Source organism: Synchiropus splendidus, chromosome 8, assembly GCF_027744825.2.
Source record: "Synchiropus splendidus isolate RoL2022-P1 chromosome 8, RoL_Sspl_1.0, whole genome shotgun sequence".
Taxonomy (NCBI): domain Eukaryota; kingdom Metazoa; phylum Chordata; class Actinopteri; order Syngnathiformes; family Callionymidae; genus Synchiropus; species Synchiropus splendidus.
In genome coordinates, this window is record NC_071341.1 from 24808466 (window position 1) to 24827044 (window position 18579).

Genomic DNA, 18579 nt, shown 5'->3' on the forward strand with positions numbered 1-18579 from the left:
ATCACAGCAAATCCTGCAGAGTAAACTCACCTGGACTGACTTTCACTAGAAAGAACAGGTGAAAATGCTATAAACGCTCAACAGTGTGCAGCTTCTGCTTCACTGCATGCTAATACAATTATTTTGTTCAAATTCACATTTCTGTCCCGAATCCTCTTGACCCGCCTCCTGAAGCGACCGACTGCTGACCCGGGCCGAGCATTCCTCCAGCCAATGCTGAATGTGTTTTTGGCTTCACCATCATGTTGCATGACAAAGTGCAGCAAACAATGGAACACACTTGTGCGTATTTCATTTACATATGAAAAAAAGACCGAAGGCGATGGCGAAGAGTGAAACAACATTGTCCATCCACCTCATGTACTCTGAATAAGGAGCTTGCATGTCATCCTTTCCGGATCTCTTCCATTTGCGACGTCACAGAAGCAGGTTCACGTGGCCCCTGAAGGATCATGGCAGTAATGACAGAACCCACTTATTTCAGGGGAAAGCTGAAGAGCTCAGAGAGGAAATGTCACTTTAGACAAGACCACCAAGGAAAAGAAATGACTTCTCTAATTCACTATCCAAGCACGTTTGGGACTCTTTTTTTTCATTAATTCACACAGTGACATTGGACATTCTAAATCCCAACAAACTGCTGCGATAGCTTTTTAAATTCCGCCAGCTAACGCTCATCTGAGTGGCGAACACACTCTTGCTCGGTCTGGTGTCAGGGTGCACAGTGAACTCAGCAGCAGTGGGGAAATTTCATGCCTGTCAAGCGTCGAGGAGGCAGCAGGTGGGTTGGGAGGTGGGCTGCGAGTGGTGGGCAGCCAAACAGCAGCAAGTCATTCAGCACCTTGTGTACAGCGTAAATGTGAGTGTCATAACCTGGCAAAGAGTGCGCTCCACTGCTGGGAAACAGCCTGTCAACACAGTTGGACCGTAGACACACATGGTGGAGAAGACCACAGGACTGGCCACAGGACAGCTGTGCAGTTGGAAATGGAGTGGGTTAGCCGACGACTGAAGTATGAGATATTCAGTGATTAAAATCTCCTCCATCCAGAGGATTTGATTGAAATTGGATGATGTGAATAGTTTTTTGCTCCTTCTGTTACCTCACTGACTGGAAACCAATTTCCTCCATGACAATTTCAATGTCTTCCATTGATCTCCCAACAAGCACAAAATGATGGCTACTCATGGTTAGGAATTGTTCCCTTTCCCCAGTCCACTAGTTGCCCAATAAAGAGAAAACACAAGAGGCGCTGACCCTCAGACCTTCACCCCAGTCTGTGACCGCAGATACAAAGGTTAATTCAGTTCAGAGTGCACACAAACGCTGAAATCCACGCCACAGTATACGGCACATGCATGATTTATTTATTCCTTCTACATGGCGAGGTCACCCTTTGTGGTCATGCCATCAACGTAAACACTCATTCACTCACAGTCCAGCAGCAACAGGCCGAGATATCCAACTTGTTCTTTTGTCTGAGGGATACACATTAAGCAGTGAACCTTGTGCACATATTGAACAGTGAAGGACGGTAAAGAAGACGCCACCTTCGGTAATTCTACTCCCACAGCGAAAAGACACCGCAGGGAGCTGTAACGCATCATTATGTAGTCGCCAACCTCCTCTCAAGCGTTTTCCAAGAGGACTGGAGTCCTGCAGCGCCACCATTACAACAATTTCCTCGACTTTCTCCCGAGGTTACGGAGGCCATTTCACTAAAACCAAACCACGTTTGAATAAAGATATCCATGATGAAGTCTTGCCTCTGCTGGGAGTAATGATGTGCAGCCACGTTCCTACTGAGGCAGCTCGCTGTGACTCAGTGGCTGCGGAGGGGAAACCATACTTCGAGTCGGATTCACTGTGCCACAGCGGTGTCAAGTGGCCGACCTGTCAAGCTCCAGCCAACAACCAAACATTGCAGCTCATTGGGAATTCAGTTGAACAAGTCAAAGTCATTCTGCTCCGATATTATTGGACTAGCTCATATCTGTACCGTTGTTTTTCTCCTCTGGCAACATGATGACTGAGTTTCACCAAATGGAATTGTAGCCTATGGAGTCGCCTTTGATGACCTCATCACACCTCGCCAATGAGGCTAATCAGAAACAACCACGTGCCTAGCACTGCAGTACTAGCAACCTTGCTCGCTTACCATAACACAAAATGGCCGTGGTCTGGAATCGCCTTTGTTGCATGCATTTCCTGCACTGCACATTGTGACAATGCAGAAAAAACAAACTCCTACATGAATGGACATGAGCGACGGTTGGGTTTTCACTCTTTCTGATCTCTAAACTGGAGCTGCTACCAAAGCAAACTTCTCGTATCACTCTCCTCCGATGATCTGAGTGTAAGGTGAGCGTAACACTGACGGTGATAGAGCAGCAGTCACTTGAGTGATCGGCAGTTTATCGTGACGTGAAGGCTGCTGAACCGTCATTCACGCTGGAACATCCTCGTGACCCGCGGCAGCACAACCAGGTCAATTAGATGAGGAGTTTTTTAGGTTAAAGAGAGCTGGCTCAGCTGCATCCCTCCCCCCTCCCAACCGCGAACATCTGCTCAGACTGTCAGATGGATTACCAAACCATACTGTACCGTGACTTCACCAGACGCAGCTAATTAGTCTGAAATCCAAAGCACTTTCCCCCAGAATTTGGTGCCCACAGAGGTGTCACAGTGACATAGCAATGGTTACGCCACACGCCACACAGCACAACAACCAAAAGCCTGAATTAACTAGGATCAGCGAGTGACTGCCCGCGAGCAGTGAACCAATCAACAAGAAGCGGAATGAGAAGCCATGTGCAGGGGACACGTACGGACAATTCACTTCGCCTGGCTGCCATTTTTGGTTCCTAATGAATCAGTAAACAGGCAGCATTTGAACCCTTGTTGCTCTCTCACATTCTGGGGGAACAGTCTGTCAGTCAGCTTGCTGCAACAATCGGTACTTAACCAAACACCAGCAATGTAAACCCTCCTGCTTCACTTCAGCCATGAATTCTAACCGTTAAAACCTGAGAGAGACATGTGAGACTGTCGAGAAACCTGGATGGGAAATCCTGAGCTTCTGCGGCAGCTGTTCCCAGTTCACGGACCTGCTGGTGGGTGGATCTTCCGACTGTACGTCTCTGTGATCCTCCACTTAAATACCTGTGAGAGAGTGTTTTGTTTTGTGGCAAGAAAATGGGCGAAGTTGGGCAGAACAGTAGAAAAACATTGCGCCAATCGATCGGTGACCAATCGCGGAAATGCCGATCACTACCTATCACTGCCGATCACAACAACCGAGCACATGAGTCAACCGGCGCTCCCCCCGCCTCGCTGCTCACTGGGCAGCAGCCGTGAAGCTTCTCCTGCAGCATATACACGGAACAATTCTACGCAGGGAAGCGCCTTCAAATGAAACACGCCATTTAAAGCTCCAGCACTTGAGAGAGCACAGAGAGTTTTCTGGGCTCATGAAAGTGAGAGCGCTGGTTCCTCAGCAGCTGTTAGCGCAGCTGACACTTAGCAACACCCAGCGTGACATTCGCAACACTAAGCTAATTGCCCAAGAAATAATCTGTAATCTCACCAAGATGGATGAGCAGCCTTTCTCAGGTGTAGTTTACGCAGAGACGGAAACGACAAGCAGGGTTTTATCAGTGAGTTCACAGAGCCAGACGTCTCTCACTGATGATGATAGCTGCAGGATCACGTCAGTGAAAACAGTTGGAATCCAACAGTATGAAATGAGACGGACCTGTCCGTCAATAAAATGAGTTGTCCTGTTATGATCGAGCTCTCTGGCTCTGACACGGCAGTGCAGGTGAGCAGATGAGGTAGGACCCGGCCTTATATGCTGGGAAGGACTTGTTAGAGATTTGAAGATTATAAGTAAATGGTCTACTGCTCAACGAGTTGGCAGAGCTAGAGATGACGGGGTGATGAGGTTTCCCTTCACTACGTTCACGTGAGCTTGGTGTCCAACAGCCCAAACATCAGAGCAGTGAGGAGGATACATGCAGCCGGTGAGTCTTCATGCATGATGAACGTCCAACCCTGGGATTCGATCAATGCATCGCCATCGCGCTGATTTCATCAGCAACAGTCGCACTTGCTCTGGCTAATCTACTTCACAGCAAATTGTCGACGAACAGCTGAAGTCTCTCCTCTGCTGCCTGGAGGGGGAGGGTCCTCAGAAGCATTGGACTGTGTTGCTCTGCATCTGCAACCATCCAGAATCACTCCCACTTCACAGGCCTCCACCACAAATCTACCGCTGGACTAATAATGACTGAGGGAAGTGCAACTCTCCCTGAGCAGCCACTTGCCTGCTTCTGTTTTCCTACATCCAGATCCAAACACTGAATGATTGTCACAAGGCTGACGCAAATGAAGAACCACGCTCCATTTTTAATTCTTCAGACCTCATGAGGTGAGCTCCAGACCAATGGAGCAAGAAGACACGTGTAATTGTGTTGTCGCACTGTTTCATGCTCTTCCATTTGCACTTCAGTTTCAAGTTTAATGAGTTCATTGATCTATAAACTGACAATGAAGCCACTTTAAGTGACAATTCAGTTTCTTCCAGATTCAAATTTTATCCACTTTTAGGAACTGTATTCGTCTTTTACTGGGGCAATTGTTTGTCTTTATGACTTTCATTTTTGACATGATTCAATACATGCTTATTATTCCAAGTGCAGCACGCACACAACAGCAGTACTATTCAGACTTTTAGGTCATCGAAAATAAGTTTAGCTTTACGGACGTTTTGCAAGATTAGGCCTGATTTAAAACACAGCACACAACATGGTGAGCATCTGGTGAAGAAAAGTGGGCTTCACTTCACCTTAGTCATTTTTCCGCTGTTCGTGTGAATTTGAAGCATGTCACGTGACGCTGCTTTCACCTGTGAAAGGCTACAAAACATATGTTTCATGGTCATCGGCTCTTGCTGACATAATCACATTCCCATCTCATGATACAAAGCAGCTGGTTGCAGTGAAGTCCACGTTTTAAAATCACGTCAAATTCATCCGACAAGTGAGTCCACACGTGCACAGGGATGAAGAGTCCCAGGATGGACTTGAAGGTTGAAGTAAACTTGTAATGTATATATATATATGTAGGGTAATGGGATATTCCACAAAATGATACACATGTGGGGTTGTTTGTTTGTGTGAACTCTGTCACACAGTAAATGTGAGGGGTTACTTAACAGAACCGTCAATTATGAGCATGTAACATAACACAAGCACAAGACTAGACTTAAATCCACGTATGGGACGTGAAGAAAAGTCAGCAGTTTCTGTGCCGCCATAGCAGATTTTGGAGTGTGGGGGTACAATTCATGAACAACACACCAGAAACGGCGTCCCAGCGTTTCTGGTGTGTTGTTCATGGATGGAAACAGGCATTCGCTGCAGTGAATAGCAACAGAAACGCTCCGACGTACACACATGCATAGGTGCACTAGGATTCCAGCCCCATTCATAATGTACAGTAGACAGGTGGAAAGGTCACACCGCTGCTGGGGACGTGGATCCTCCGGAGGCAGAACAAGGACCAGGGTTAGTTGTATCGTCACCAGCAAGACAAAAGTTACACACGTTTCATTGTCGTGAGCAATTATCTGTTTTGTCATAGAACATGAAAATTGAGGTGGGAATTAAGCTGTTGACAATACAACCTAGAATTCAAGTGAAGAAAGAAAGAGGCGCCAAGACAGCATCATCAAAGCATCCATTTCTCCATAGTGACCTTGTTTTCCTGTCTCCATGCAAATATACAACACAACCACCAAGACTTGTTTATGAAGAAGCCGTGGGCATTGACTGGATGAAAGGCAGAGTGGGAAACCCCCACCCCACAGACGGACACACAGCGACACCTTTTAATGCTCGTTTTTGCAGCGCCACTTACTTTGTAACACATATACATCTGAGTTATTACAAGTGCCAAGCAGTATAAGTACAATTGATGGCAATTGACTGTAACATTTTGTACAACTACAACCAACAACACCACCACCAGAGTATAAATAACCGACTCCACGTCAGCAACTCCGAAGGTTCCTTCAGTGGAGCCCAAGGTGTCCGCAGGCCGGCCACACTCACAGCAGCCAGCCTGATCACCTGGTCCTGCATTATTCACCACATCGCCACACGGCTCACTCAGCCATGCTAAACACTGCAGCTGCACTCATCCTGTCAGATCAACGCTCTGACAACAGGAGCCGCTGGCTTTTGTCAAATGGAAGGATTCAAAGGTGTTAGAAAGTGAAGCTGATGATTTCAAAGACTGACGCACTGATCATCACTGCAGCTGAATAGGCTCAGCAGCAGGCTCCAAATATTTTGCTCCTCTTGCTCCTTCCCCACTCCACTTCAGCATATCAATATTGTGCAACAGAAAACGAAGAAATGAAGAGCGAAAAGGATGATGACTTAAATGCAACATTGAACAGGGCTCCTCATTGAGGCGCCCTGCTCAACTGTTGGAGGAAACTTGCAGCCGTGGATTAAAATGAACGGCGCAGCTGCTACGTCTCCCGCTAACATCTTTGAGAGGAATCAGAATCACAGATGGGAAGGAGACGAAGGCCGATTATTAGGATGGAAATATGTGTGGAGTTAGGACGAGTGTTTCTCATTAAAGCTGGAATTACGAGCTGCTAACCATGTGTTGTCATGCAGATGTATGCAGAGCGAATCACACCGCTCCTCAAAGGGAGAGCGTCGAACCTCTGAACATGTGAGCAGGCAACCATGGAGCCAACGGACATAATTGCTACATTTTCCATTAGTCTGCATGGAATAACAGAAAAAGATGATTTCAAGTGCCACTTTCTTTCCTTCTGCGTACGTCAGAGGGCCTTTGATAGTCAGTCCGTCGCGTTCTGTATAGGGCTCGCATTATTACACATCGGCCAGTAATGAGATGTTCAATAAAATAATTTGGTCAAAAGTTGAATTTCATGGAAGAAAATTCAATGTTCCAGAAGAAAGAAGTCAATATGTTACCTGGGAATTGTCTAGTGCTTTCAGACACGAACAAGAGTACAATACACTGGCATATGACAAAGCACAGGCTCAACAACAACCTTTCTATTGTATATTTATAACAGTCATGTGGAAGCTCTGATTCCAACAAAGTAAAGGCCTAATCAATGGCCGTCCATGGTCTTTTTATTGATGAGCAAAATTAAAGTTAATGACCAAATGAAAAATATGTTAATGCAGCTTGATCCGTCCGTTCACAGTTTGCCTTGTGAGCATGCAATGAAAGCAGGGGCCTGGATCTGCTCTCCACAGACGTTACATCCATCTGGGTTTCAGCCATGTTTGTTGGTTTGGCCAGCGCTCTCAGAGACCCGCCAAACACACGTCAGCGGTCAATAAATAAGTCCAGTTTTAGCGCTCTTCACTACCCTCAACACCTCTGATGTTGCAGACCACTGCTTAGCCGAGCCATGAGCAGACAACAGGTCCAAATCTGAACATGGAGGAATTATTCGGTCATCACTGTGGACTCTCTGACAACTCTTGATTCAGAGAATCTCAAAGGCCCATCTAAGAGCACAGGTGTTGTGAGTGAGAGTGGTGGCTAAAAGCTGAAGCAATATCAATGAAACAGACAAATACCCCGAAGTTTATAAACCACATGGGGTTCCTAAGCAACACGTGTGAGCTCGCTTTGCTGTCAAGGACATTTTCTTTAAAATCACACAGCCTTTGAATCAGACTGGGAAGCGACGTCGAGATAATCCATCTTAGTCTCTTTTGACAATTACCTTGGAGGGTCTTTGGCTCGGCTTGTGATTGAATATCTGTCAGTGTATCTCCCCGCAGCTTTCAATCACGTCCACGCATCTTGTTTCCCTCATCATGTCTCGTCCGTGCTCACCAGGAAACTTATATACACAAGCAAAGATGCTGAGCAACTCTCTTAATGGCAGATTAAAAGATGAGGGAGGAAATGGTGTGCGTCGCTAGCCAACTTTTCAATCAAGAAACATTTCTATGGAGACTGGAGTTGACACGTCCCAGTGGAAGCACTCCAGAAATATTTGCCTCCTGATAACAAAATGTTGTTCACTTCATGATCCAGATGACCTCTTGGGACCCTGCCGTGACCTGAGCGATGACCCGGAGCTTCCCAAAGCCTCATCTATATCCTCCAGATGAAGCCTGCCAGCATATTGACTCATGGATGGAAGAATCTCACAGGCTCTTCAATATTCATGTCGATATGTGGAATCACTGCTCCGTGTATGTCCCGCTCCTGATGTCCCCCCTGTATTTAACATTCCATACACCCATGTGAGATATTATGGAAATGGACAGCATGGAAGGTGTAGCATGTTCGACATTAATATGTGCGTTTGTGAATACGAGAAGGTCGTCCCGGCCCCCGAGGGCAAGACGGATCAAAAGCCAAGCGAGTGCCTCAGCTGCTCCCCTCTGTGGTGTTCCTGGAGTGTGTGAGGCTGAAGGAAGAGAAAGTGGGAGAGAAGGAGTGTGGAATGAAGCAGCCGAAGGGACGATCACTGTTCCTGCACCTGCCAGTCTGACTGTGTGTGTGTCTATTGTTTTCTACTTGTTTGATAATCATGTGTCACATTCGGCTGCAGGCATCCACAGCACAAAGAAATTCACTTCAGATACTTCAACATTGGATCAGCAGGAGAAGGGAGAGTATAAGTGGCTCATATAAGTGCCAGTGTCAGGTGTTATGCTGCAGGTCATGTGACGTGGCAGACAGAAACCTAGCCATCATTAAGATCCGCAGCACAAATGAGTGTGAACGTGAACCTTTTAACCTGACTAAGATATAGACCCGCTAATCGCTAATCTAATTTCTTATTTTTATTATTTCAGTTAGACAGCAGCATGTCTTGACCAAACTCATCATGTTCCTTAGTTTTTGTGTGACAAAAACTGGATATGTGACAGTCAGGCGGTGACAGACTGGGCAGAGTCTCCGTGGGACAACTGATGACATCATGATGCAGCAGTGAGTATCCAGACTGTGCTCCCTGACATTGCAAAAACACCACTCAGGCAGAAGAATACATGCCACATGAGGTAAAAACAGGTCACACATTGGATTGGTGAACACATATCACATTTTAATGAACCAATTACTAGCTTATTAAGGGTCAATAATCAGTAATTATGATGTAGTTTAAAGTGAACCTTTAATGATCATTCCTGGGTTAAGTATAGCTGAGCTCAGCAAGACACTAATAAGTAGCTTATCATGGTTATTTACAGGCTAATAAGCTCTCCAATCGAAAGTGTGACTGGTAAAAATAAAGCAATGCAAGTATTTGCCAGTACAAATGTATTTGTATGTTCAAAAGGATTTCAGGAGTAATGAACCATGCTTTAAATAATGAAACAAAAACTAGGAAGGTCACCTGAAGCACCTCACCATCCAGTAGGGCACATTCTAAACCTCCAACAACCAGGAGCTTCCCTCAAACAAACAAAGCAAAGCTCCCATTTCCCTTCTGCTTCCCAGAAGACAGGTGCAAAATATCGCAGGAAGAGATGTTGGTAAACACAGACAATCCTCACATTTGCATAAAGACAGAGGGGGAAATTGAGGGATGTGGGAAAAAGAAGACATTAAAATCATAACAATTTCACTGAATGAAAAACATCCACTGTTTTCCCATTTACAAGCAACGCGCCTGCGAGGGGATGCGGCTGAGCCCAGGGTTCGCATTTTAATAAAGATGCATATTTAAACAGGAAACAATTCTGAAGGATGGTGCGGGGGAAAGCGTCGACTGTCGCTTGACTCCAGCGATTAATGTCGCTCTGCATCAAACCCCTCCTGCAAAATTAACTTTGAAACGACAACAAAGCAAGTGAAACTGGTTGATGATAAAAAGAAAAGTTGAATAAAAGACAAATTGGCGAACAGACGGAGTTTGATTTGCAGAACATGCGAGGTAAAACCATCTGCTGGGAGAAACCGGCTCATTTGTCTCAAACGCTGAGCTGATGTCTTGGACAATTTCGACAGGAAATGAAGCTGAAGCGGCCAAAATGTTAAGTTAGCGCTACAGTTCATGTTTAGAAGGCTAAGATTCATGAGGTCAGCCATCAACAAAAGTGACAATAATCATCAATCCGCACTTCACCTAAAAAAAAAAAAGAAATTGGGGTCAACTAACGGAGAGCCCTGCTATACAGCAGTAAGTAGCTCCTAGAGATTGTACTTCTATTCTTTTATATTGTCAATGGCTCTGACAAGTTCTTAGCAGCCATGATGGGTGAGGTTCCTCAGAGGAGCTGCCCGTGGTCCTGAACACTATACTTTTAATCGCTTCCATCTCTCTAAACTCACCGCGCTGCAAATCATGAAACACACATCCTCTTACTCAAATGGGCGAGTCATCAACACTTGTCTATCGTATCTTCTGCCATCAGTGGTTCAGCCCCCAGTGGTTCAAGTTTGTGCGCCCCAATGAGTACATCATCCCCTAAGTGTGGCAAGAAGCTTCATGCTTTTATTCATGTGTATTCATTGTTTTATCTTCGACTGTGCGGCAGAAAACATTCCTTGCTGAAAACCCTGACACATCACCACCTAGTTACAGACCACAGAAATAGGTCACAAGGCAGCATATTGTGCATAAAGCAACATATTCCTCCGATCAAAAGTCAGTTTAGAATCTGCGGCTCAGTGAAATGCTAGCATTAACAATTGAACAGTCTTGAATATTCCTCACAGGCTTGCTCTTCAGCGTGCTGTTCCCGGCACTGAGGGACCATGCTTCGCAGCAAGGTTGTGACGGCCAGTAGTGGAAAAGATTTTCACCCAAATGAAGTCCCATGAGAAGGAGTGTTGCCTCCAGGACCCTCTGAATGGTTGTTAAAGGAATTTAGTTGAGCATCACAGGACCTGGTCTTTATTGTTTCGTCCGTGCAGAAAGAGAGATTCACTTTGTTGGATTACTCCTGTAAATGCTGCAGCTCATGCATCAACACAACACAAAAACGTGTTTATTCACAAACCACAGCATAGTTGGTGTGCTCCCTGTGACACCACAGGGGGGAGATTAATTGGCTGAAGAGGAACTAACTACTGGCTCCAAATGGCAGCGGCACAAAGCCTTTGTGTTCTAATGTCCCATCTTTGAAGAAAACAATGTCCCTACTTAGATTTAAGACCTTTCTCTTGGCAAGAATCTAAAAATCCCAAGCTGAGTATTCAGCACCAGCGCCAAACTTTCCTCTCAGTGTCTGGTCAAATCACCAATTCCTACCACAGCTGCAAACAAAAAGAAGAGGAAATGTTCAAGGAGTTGCATTGCCATTCACTCAGAACACGTCCACTTCTCCACGACACTGGAGAACTTCACAGACGAATAGGTTCTTTTATCACAACTGAAATACCTGGATTTAATCTGGCAATTTTGCTTTGGTAGTCCAGTACAGTACAGCGTCGACAATCTATCATACAATAAAGAAGTGGGAGTTCAAGAGCTAGACACTTCAGAGAGTCTTTCAGCGTAACATTGTGGCTCCTGCTATCAAATCAATAAAAAAAATGTTCAAGAAGTTAGCCTTCAGCATGGCATGTGGACACATTAGGCTTTCATTTGGGCACAAAGTCACTTGAGGATAGTCACTATTTGATGCCTTGGGAGAGAGAATGGGTCGGCACTGAACCGGAACTTCAACAGCCAAGATCGCTCACGACATCTACGATCAACAGATGTTCCCGCATCACATAAAACCTCAATAAAGTCTCTGAATATGTTTGTCTACCAAGGCAACTTTCATTGATTCAAACTTGCACTTCCTGTATTGTACTTCTCAGGGTACTGAGAACTCTCCCACCTTCCAATGGGGAAGTCAGGTGAGGTAAGAAGTGGGCATGGTGTGAGCGCGGTGAAAAGCACTTGTCACTGTCAAAGGAAGTGCTGGACACAGCCTTTTCATGTTGCTCACTGTCTCCCACTCTATCACAACAAGCCATGGTGGGGTTTTTCTTCCAGCAAGATGTCTCACTCTTTCTCCGTCTGAAGCTTCCAAAGCACTTTCTGTGATGCCCTGAATGAGACGTCCCTCCTGGCTCACACTTGCCTGCAATTTACTCTTTCATTGCACTTAAGAGAAAATTTGGCTCAGAGTGCTGCGACAGTTTAACTTCCAAGGAAAAATGTCAGCCACCATCAGCAAAGTCAGCAAGTGTAATGTGAGGAAAATGGTCCTCATTAGCCCAAGTCCCAGTCAGTCACAGCACATATGTTTTGCTGGCACAGCACTTGTTTAACTAAAGAGTTGTGGTTGACATGCAAAGGTCAGTGATGAGCTATTGTGAACATGTGTGTGTGTGTGTGTTCATGGGTGTGTGCTGATCGAATCCAATGATGATGCTTCACAGCCAAGGATTTCCATGGCAACTAGTGGAGATCATGTGCATTTGAGGGAGCATTTGACGGTTTGTTGGTTAGGATCGCAACCAGCAAACACAAAGAATACAGTCCTGGCTGTGTCAATCCTTTTCCTGTGTTTGTGTCACGTTCAGCGAGACTCAACAGCTGCCATCTTTCTCTCAGACAAACACACATTCCAACACTACAATTCATCCTGGCAGATTGAGAAAATGCCTCAATCCGAGATTTGTGTTCTCTTGGACTGGCACATGGGAGCAGTAGACAAGAGGGCGAGCTTCGGCTGGCGTCATGAATCACAGGATCACGACATGTTTCACCCACATTCAGAAATAACAATCAAATAACCTGCTTCCCAGAAGATCCACAGCAGTTTTATCCCATGTAATGCACAGACCTTGCTTCTGACAGCTGCAAACACAACCATACAGTGTAAGCTAATATTGCAAATCAAAAATCCAATCTACTGCACAATCATCCAGACATAAAAACCAAGACTTAAAGTCCACCTGCTACAAAAGGGCTGGAATGCAAGAATATTATTATATTATTGCAGTCAAATGAAATTCTTTATGTCAAAGAAAAAAATGCATAATGCATTTGAAATGCATCATTACTAAATACATTTTTGGAGGAAACCAAAAGTTCTCAATGTCAACAACGTACTTGAATGACCTGAGAAATATATTCTGGTTTCTCCATCTGCAACATTAAGAGTAGAGATGGCCACAGAAGTCAGCTGCTCCTGAATGAAAGGTTGAATTCATTACCATCAATTGGTTGGTGTACAGAGGGTGAAGCTGATCACTGCATCAGGGCACGTACTTGAACTTAAAAGCAGAATTAATGCTCCTCACATTTCCATGGGAATGTGTGGTGCGGGCACGTCTCAACCCTATTACCCATGGATGTACACCAGGACCAACACACTGCTGAAGCTCTGTGCGACTCAGGCCTTCCAGTGCCAAGATCCTGCTGTATTCCCTGCGAACGCCGGTTGAAGCCCGGTCTCCTCTGCTTTGCTTTCTAAACAAAGTGCAAGTGAGAATGCATAAATCAAAGCTGATTCAATATCACAGAGCTCACATATGCAACCAAATCCATCACCTCCGACTCATCTAGCTCGCACCAACCCCCAGAGCTGCTCCACTCTGGTCAAGATCTATTAAAATTTCAAAATGATTTTACTGCAGAGTCAGCAAAGCAGGGCTGAGTAAATAACACCAGTGGGACAGTGTGAAACTGCGCCTCATCTTGGCTCCTGTGGAAACACGCTTGTGAAAGGACAAAGGAGAGTCATGTCTGTGCCTGTGTCCCATATGGGTTTAACCTCAAGGCCTAACGACGCCAATGACGGATCCAAAACTGGTCCACACGACCATGAAATGAACTGAGAGTAGAATGGACTCCTGCGATCCAGGTTCACGACTCTTTCACCGCCGCTGCAGTGTTAGGTCAGACATAAGCACAGAGAGAGGAAGACCATGTCCATCTGAAGGCATCACTGTCAGATGATACGCACGCACACACACACACACCAGCCTGTCCCGTGCTCTGTCTCTGTTTCATCACAATGACCCGGCGGCGCTGACACTCCTTTCAGACTCTATTGCAGTTTCAGGAAATACAGCAACTCGGCCTCTTGAAGAGACGAATGATGATCTCGACGTCGCGATATTGCAGCACGTTTGTTTCTGTGAGAGTCACTGATGGATGCATTTACGATATTCTTCTGCGGTAAATAAAGCTCCGCTTAGAGCACAAGTGTATACTTCCCATAAGCTACTTTCCCCGTATGGCTCAGACGTTGACAGTGGCCATAAATTTGGTTTAAATGAAATATGAATAACAAAAGGCGACTGAGTGAAATAAGTGGTCGTTCTGCTGTTAAGACACTCTCAAGTATTTTAGCTAAGAAAAATATTTCTGCACGTTTCTGTTCTCTAGGAGGCAAAGCCACTGAGGACGCTTTATGCTGTAATATAGTAAAAAAAACAACACAACAATTTAATAATAATTAACTAAGTGTGTGCTTTGTTTTGTGCGTTAACCAATCAAGTCACCTTTCATGGCTAAAGAGACAAATCAGTTTCACAGCACTGTTGTTGCAGGTGGAATCAATTCAATAATGAGGGGCAAAATGGCGTTGAATTCCTGAGACTGACTGCGGTAAATGGAGCTTCGGCGTGACAAAGGCAGACCAAGACCATGATTCATTCATAAATATTTTTAGTCAGTATTGTAGTGATATTGTCATACCTTTTTTATGACAATGACAACAAATGATTGTGACACCCATCAATAGAGCATCAAGAGAACTCCAACCACGGTGCAGTACACACAACACGTTGTGGGTCGTGGATCTATGAAAGTAGTTAAAGGGGTGATATCCATAAAATTCCTGGCTGCAGGCAGGGAAAAAAGACAAATCAGCTGAGCAGCTGTTCTGCCGGGGTCAAATCTAGCTCAGACACTCTGCCCACACTGCAGATACGTCTCACCCAAGCACAGGGAGGCAGAGAGAACACTGGGAAAACGTGTTTAGGTGCGTGGGAGCCAAGTAGAGTGGAGATGAACTTGAGCATTTAGAGTATTTGTGAGCGTGATGCCAAACACAGAGGCAGTTACGGACTGAGAGACAGGAAACAACATGCTGTTAGGCAAACTCTCTGCAGGTATCGGGGAAACCTGTCAAATCCACTCGAGATGCCCGATCTGAGCGAACAGCTTCCACTGGACATCCTGTCAAGTTCTCAGGCTGAGCAGCCAATTAATGTGGAGGGAAGACTGCCGGGACGCCTCACAAGAGACAACAACCTAAAGCACTGCAGACCGTGAATCTGAAGCAGAGAACTGGGTAGTGTCACGCTCTGTAACACCACTTGGATATTCAGACAAGAGAGCCGTCGTCATGATAGCAAACACCATTAACGCACATTTAGGTGTGAAAAACAAATCTCATTTTCTGTTATATTCTCTCTTGTCTTTGTCGTTTGACATCGTGGCCACCCACACTGACTCACATCAGCAAACACAGGAGTCAAGTACTTTCACGAGTCATTTCTATCCCTGCTACAAGAGGATGGACAGATCAAGTGCCTCAAAAGTAGCCTCCCTGGTGAGAAAGTGTGGAACCTAGCTATATACTACTACAGATCTAATATCGAAAGTCCTTTCCTTTTTCTAATTTTCAAATGATAACAGCGAATACATTCTGCTACTACTAACCAATATATTCTTTGCTGCAAGCTCCCAGCAGTCTACAGGGCATGACGCAAATGTGCCCATGTATAATACCGCATCACAGATGAACAACACATTTGACGTCGACCGTTTTCTTTGCTGTTTGTGGCAGAATTTGAAGCAGATATATAGTAATGTTGTACAGTTGTGAAGTGCAGGGATGTGAACAAAACCCACAATGGTCTGTCATCAGACGTAATCTGCCATTATCAGCATAAATAGTTCCAAATAGCATGGAGTCCTAAACTGCATCTGTCAAACCTACATCTTAAATACAGGACGTACAGCAAGAATATGATAGGGGAAAATAATCGTGACAGGTGGTACAAAACAGCTCATAACCGAAACATTATTTTCATCTGGATGGAACAAAATGATGAATGACGGAGAGAAGCAGAGGTTTGACAAAAAAATGGAAATGTGTAGTTCCTGAAGGTCCAGAGAGAAGAGGGAATGAACACGTGTAGCACTAATGCATGAACACAGGGCAATAAAATGGAGAAACAAAGTGCAATACAGACAACCTTCAACTTCATTTGGAAACCACATTCCATCAACTGCGTTCAATCTTCTATCATTTGCATTTGAAAGGACGAACACGACGCCACCAACCATTGACAGCTGCAACACACCTGTATTTCATGCCCGTGTGTTTCCCTGTAGACTCCTTGAGGGAGATGTGGCGAGGAGTGAAGGAGCCGAAGCTGCGGGCGATGATGGCCACAGTTCGGAATTTGGCTCTCGCCTGGTTGACCACGTTGGGGCTGGTGGCACTCTGCTTGCCATGGTCCCCATTGCCCCTTTTCAGGTTGTGGTCTGTGCAGGCGATAGACACCTGCATGTCTGAGCTTAGGTCAAGGGAAAGTGGGAGAACAATCCACCCTGTTCTGAGACCACTGAGTATCTCTGAGGTTTGAAGTATTTGAGACTTATATCTTCATCTGCTCACTTCTCAGTGCGGCTCATGTCTATGGATCAAAAAAAAAAAGTCTTGTTGAAGAGAAAGTGCTCATCAAACGCCAGCAGAAGAAGAAAAGCTCTTCAGAGGAATCCCCAGCTCATTCCATCAGCGGGCTTCTCTTGTTCCGCTGCAGGATCCTTTGGGAAATATCCAAGCAGAGTTGCATTCACAGCCACATGAGAGTGAATGGGAGCACGAAGTGGAAGCGACCCAGGTGCTGCTCTGACTGAAGAGGGACGGTGGAGAGTCGGGGGGGGGGAGGAAGAGACGGGGTCAGAGAGGTAGGAGGGAGTTAGAGAGTCCAAGATGAGGCGCTCCACTCCTCTCTCTCCTCACTCTTTCCCCTGCTGGCTCTGTCTGGCCCCGCACTGATAACATTAAAACCAGTCACTAATGTGCTTATGCCCCAGTTCCCTTGGCTTTCGCCGCTCGCTCTTTCATGTAGCCCCCAAAATCCCTCTGTTCTGGAATGTTCTAGCTCTTCTTTCTTCAGCTTCCTCTTGTTTGTGTGTCTCTCAGCAGGGCAGCTCCTTGCGCTCCAACGCTCCAACAGGGAACTGAGAGCGATGCAGCGCAACACTCCACTTTCTCTCTCACTCCCACAGACCTCCACACACCAGCTCTCCCTCTCTCTCTCTAGCTAGTGCACTACCTATTACACTCTCTCATTCTGCTCGCTCTCTTACTCCCTCACACATACAGGGATGAGTAAAAGGCACATCACACTGTAAACCCTGTCAAACATCATACCAGGGTACTGTTCTATTCCTGCTATTCTTGGAAATACAGATTTTTTGTTTGTTTGTTTGGAGCAGATAATCCACATCAGATTTGACCAAAAGCAATCTCCGCAGGCACGACAGAAGAATTACAAGATCTGTATGAGGTTTGCAATTTAGCCAACAGCTTATCAGTTTGAATCCACTGTAGCAGTTGTTTGGTTGATCCAGTGATGTCACAGCACCCTACAGTTGTGAGCGGCGAGCTTGGAATGGTGGGAGGAAGAGACAGACCTCCATTCAGATGGGCTCTGGGTGGACAGAATGTCTCTGTGGATGGATTTAAGAAAGACGCTGACGTCGCTGAAACAAAGCCCAGCTGTTGATCACACATTTTGATTGACAGTTTAGTTCGTCCCGGGACACCTCGCAACATTAATGATATGCTTTCATCATCACTACTTTTGATGTGACTCATTCTCAACAAAATCCACTCTGAAAGAACAAATCACTAAAAGCTGAGGACAAGCTTGGTTTCTACTGGGTTGTGCCAGCAAGTCCAAGAACCCTTTCACTCACTAAAAAGTATCATGAGGCTTCATGAAGCCGACTCCTGGCTTTGTAAACCCACTAGATGGACTCTCTGCTCTAAAATCTTTGGAACCTTTTCAATGATAAATAAATAAAAAACTGTTTCATGAAGCCTCATCATCGCATGGCCACTAGAAAGTCATGGAGTTCTATAGATCAAATAAATGTAGCACAAAACTATCACATCAGGGGTAGGCAGAGGTCCGCACTCTCTGAGTGCTTCTATAGTATGTAATGCCATGGAAAGGTCAAAGGTCACCCGAGAGATAAATGTCGTTCTCAAATAAACCATGTCAGATTGATGGATTGAACACTGATGGGTGGGGGGATAAGAGCTGAGACCTGCTGGCTTATTAAGGGCTGTCAGCACTGGCGCGCTGCTGCTAAACTCCCTGAGGGTTTTTCAAAGACAGACAAGCGGTAATCAGAGAACTTATCACTGTGGCACTGATTGTGAGTAAAACTAAGACAGATGCCGAAGAACCTCCAATCTCCAAGTGGAACTTGCCCCCATTCAGCCTCGGGCCGGGAGGGTTGATGTCTTCTTTCCTTACAAAGTGAATCAATGAAAATGAATCAAATGCCCCTCTTAAGAATCAGAGTTCACATGGTTGCAGTTAAAGGTACATGGTAGAACAAAAAGCCCGAAGCA

General features: G+C 45.4%; 1 protein-coding gene across 5 annotated transcripts in view; it reads right to left on the minus strand.

The window, feature by feature from the left end:
- The window catches only part of kcnab1a (potassium voltage-gated channel subfamily A regulatory beta subunit 1a), a 64653-nt gene that overhangs the window by 19856 nt on the left and 26218 nt on the right, over positions 1 to 18579 (minus strand). Inside the window, exon 1 of one of the 5 annotated variants that reach the window (XM_053872342.1) lies at positions 16289 to 17422. The exons of the other annotated variants lie outside the window; for them this stretch is intronic. Coding sequence (XP_053728317.1) covers positions 16289 to 16497 — 209 coding nt within the window. The 5' untranslated portion in view covers positions 16498 to 17422. Of the gene's footprint in view, positions 1 to 16288; positions 17423 to 18579 lie in introns of those variants that run through there. 5 annotated transcript variants of the gene reach the window in all.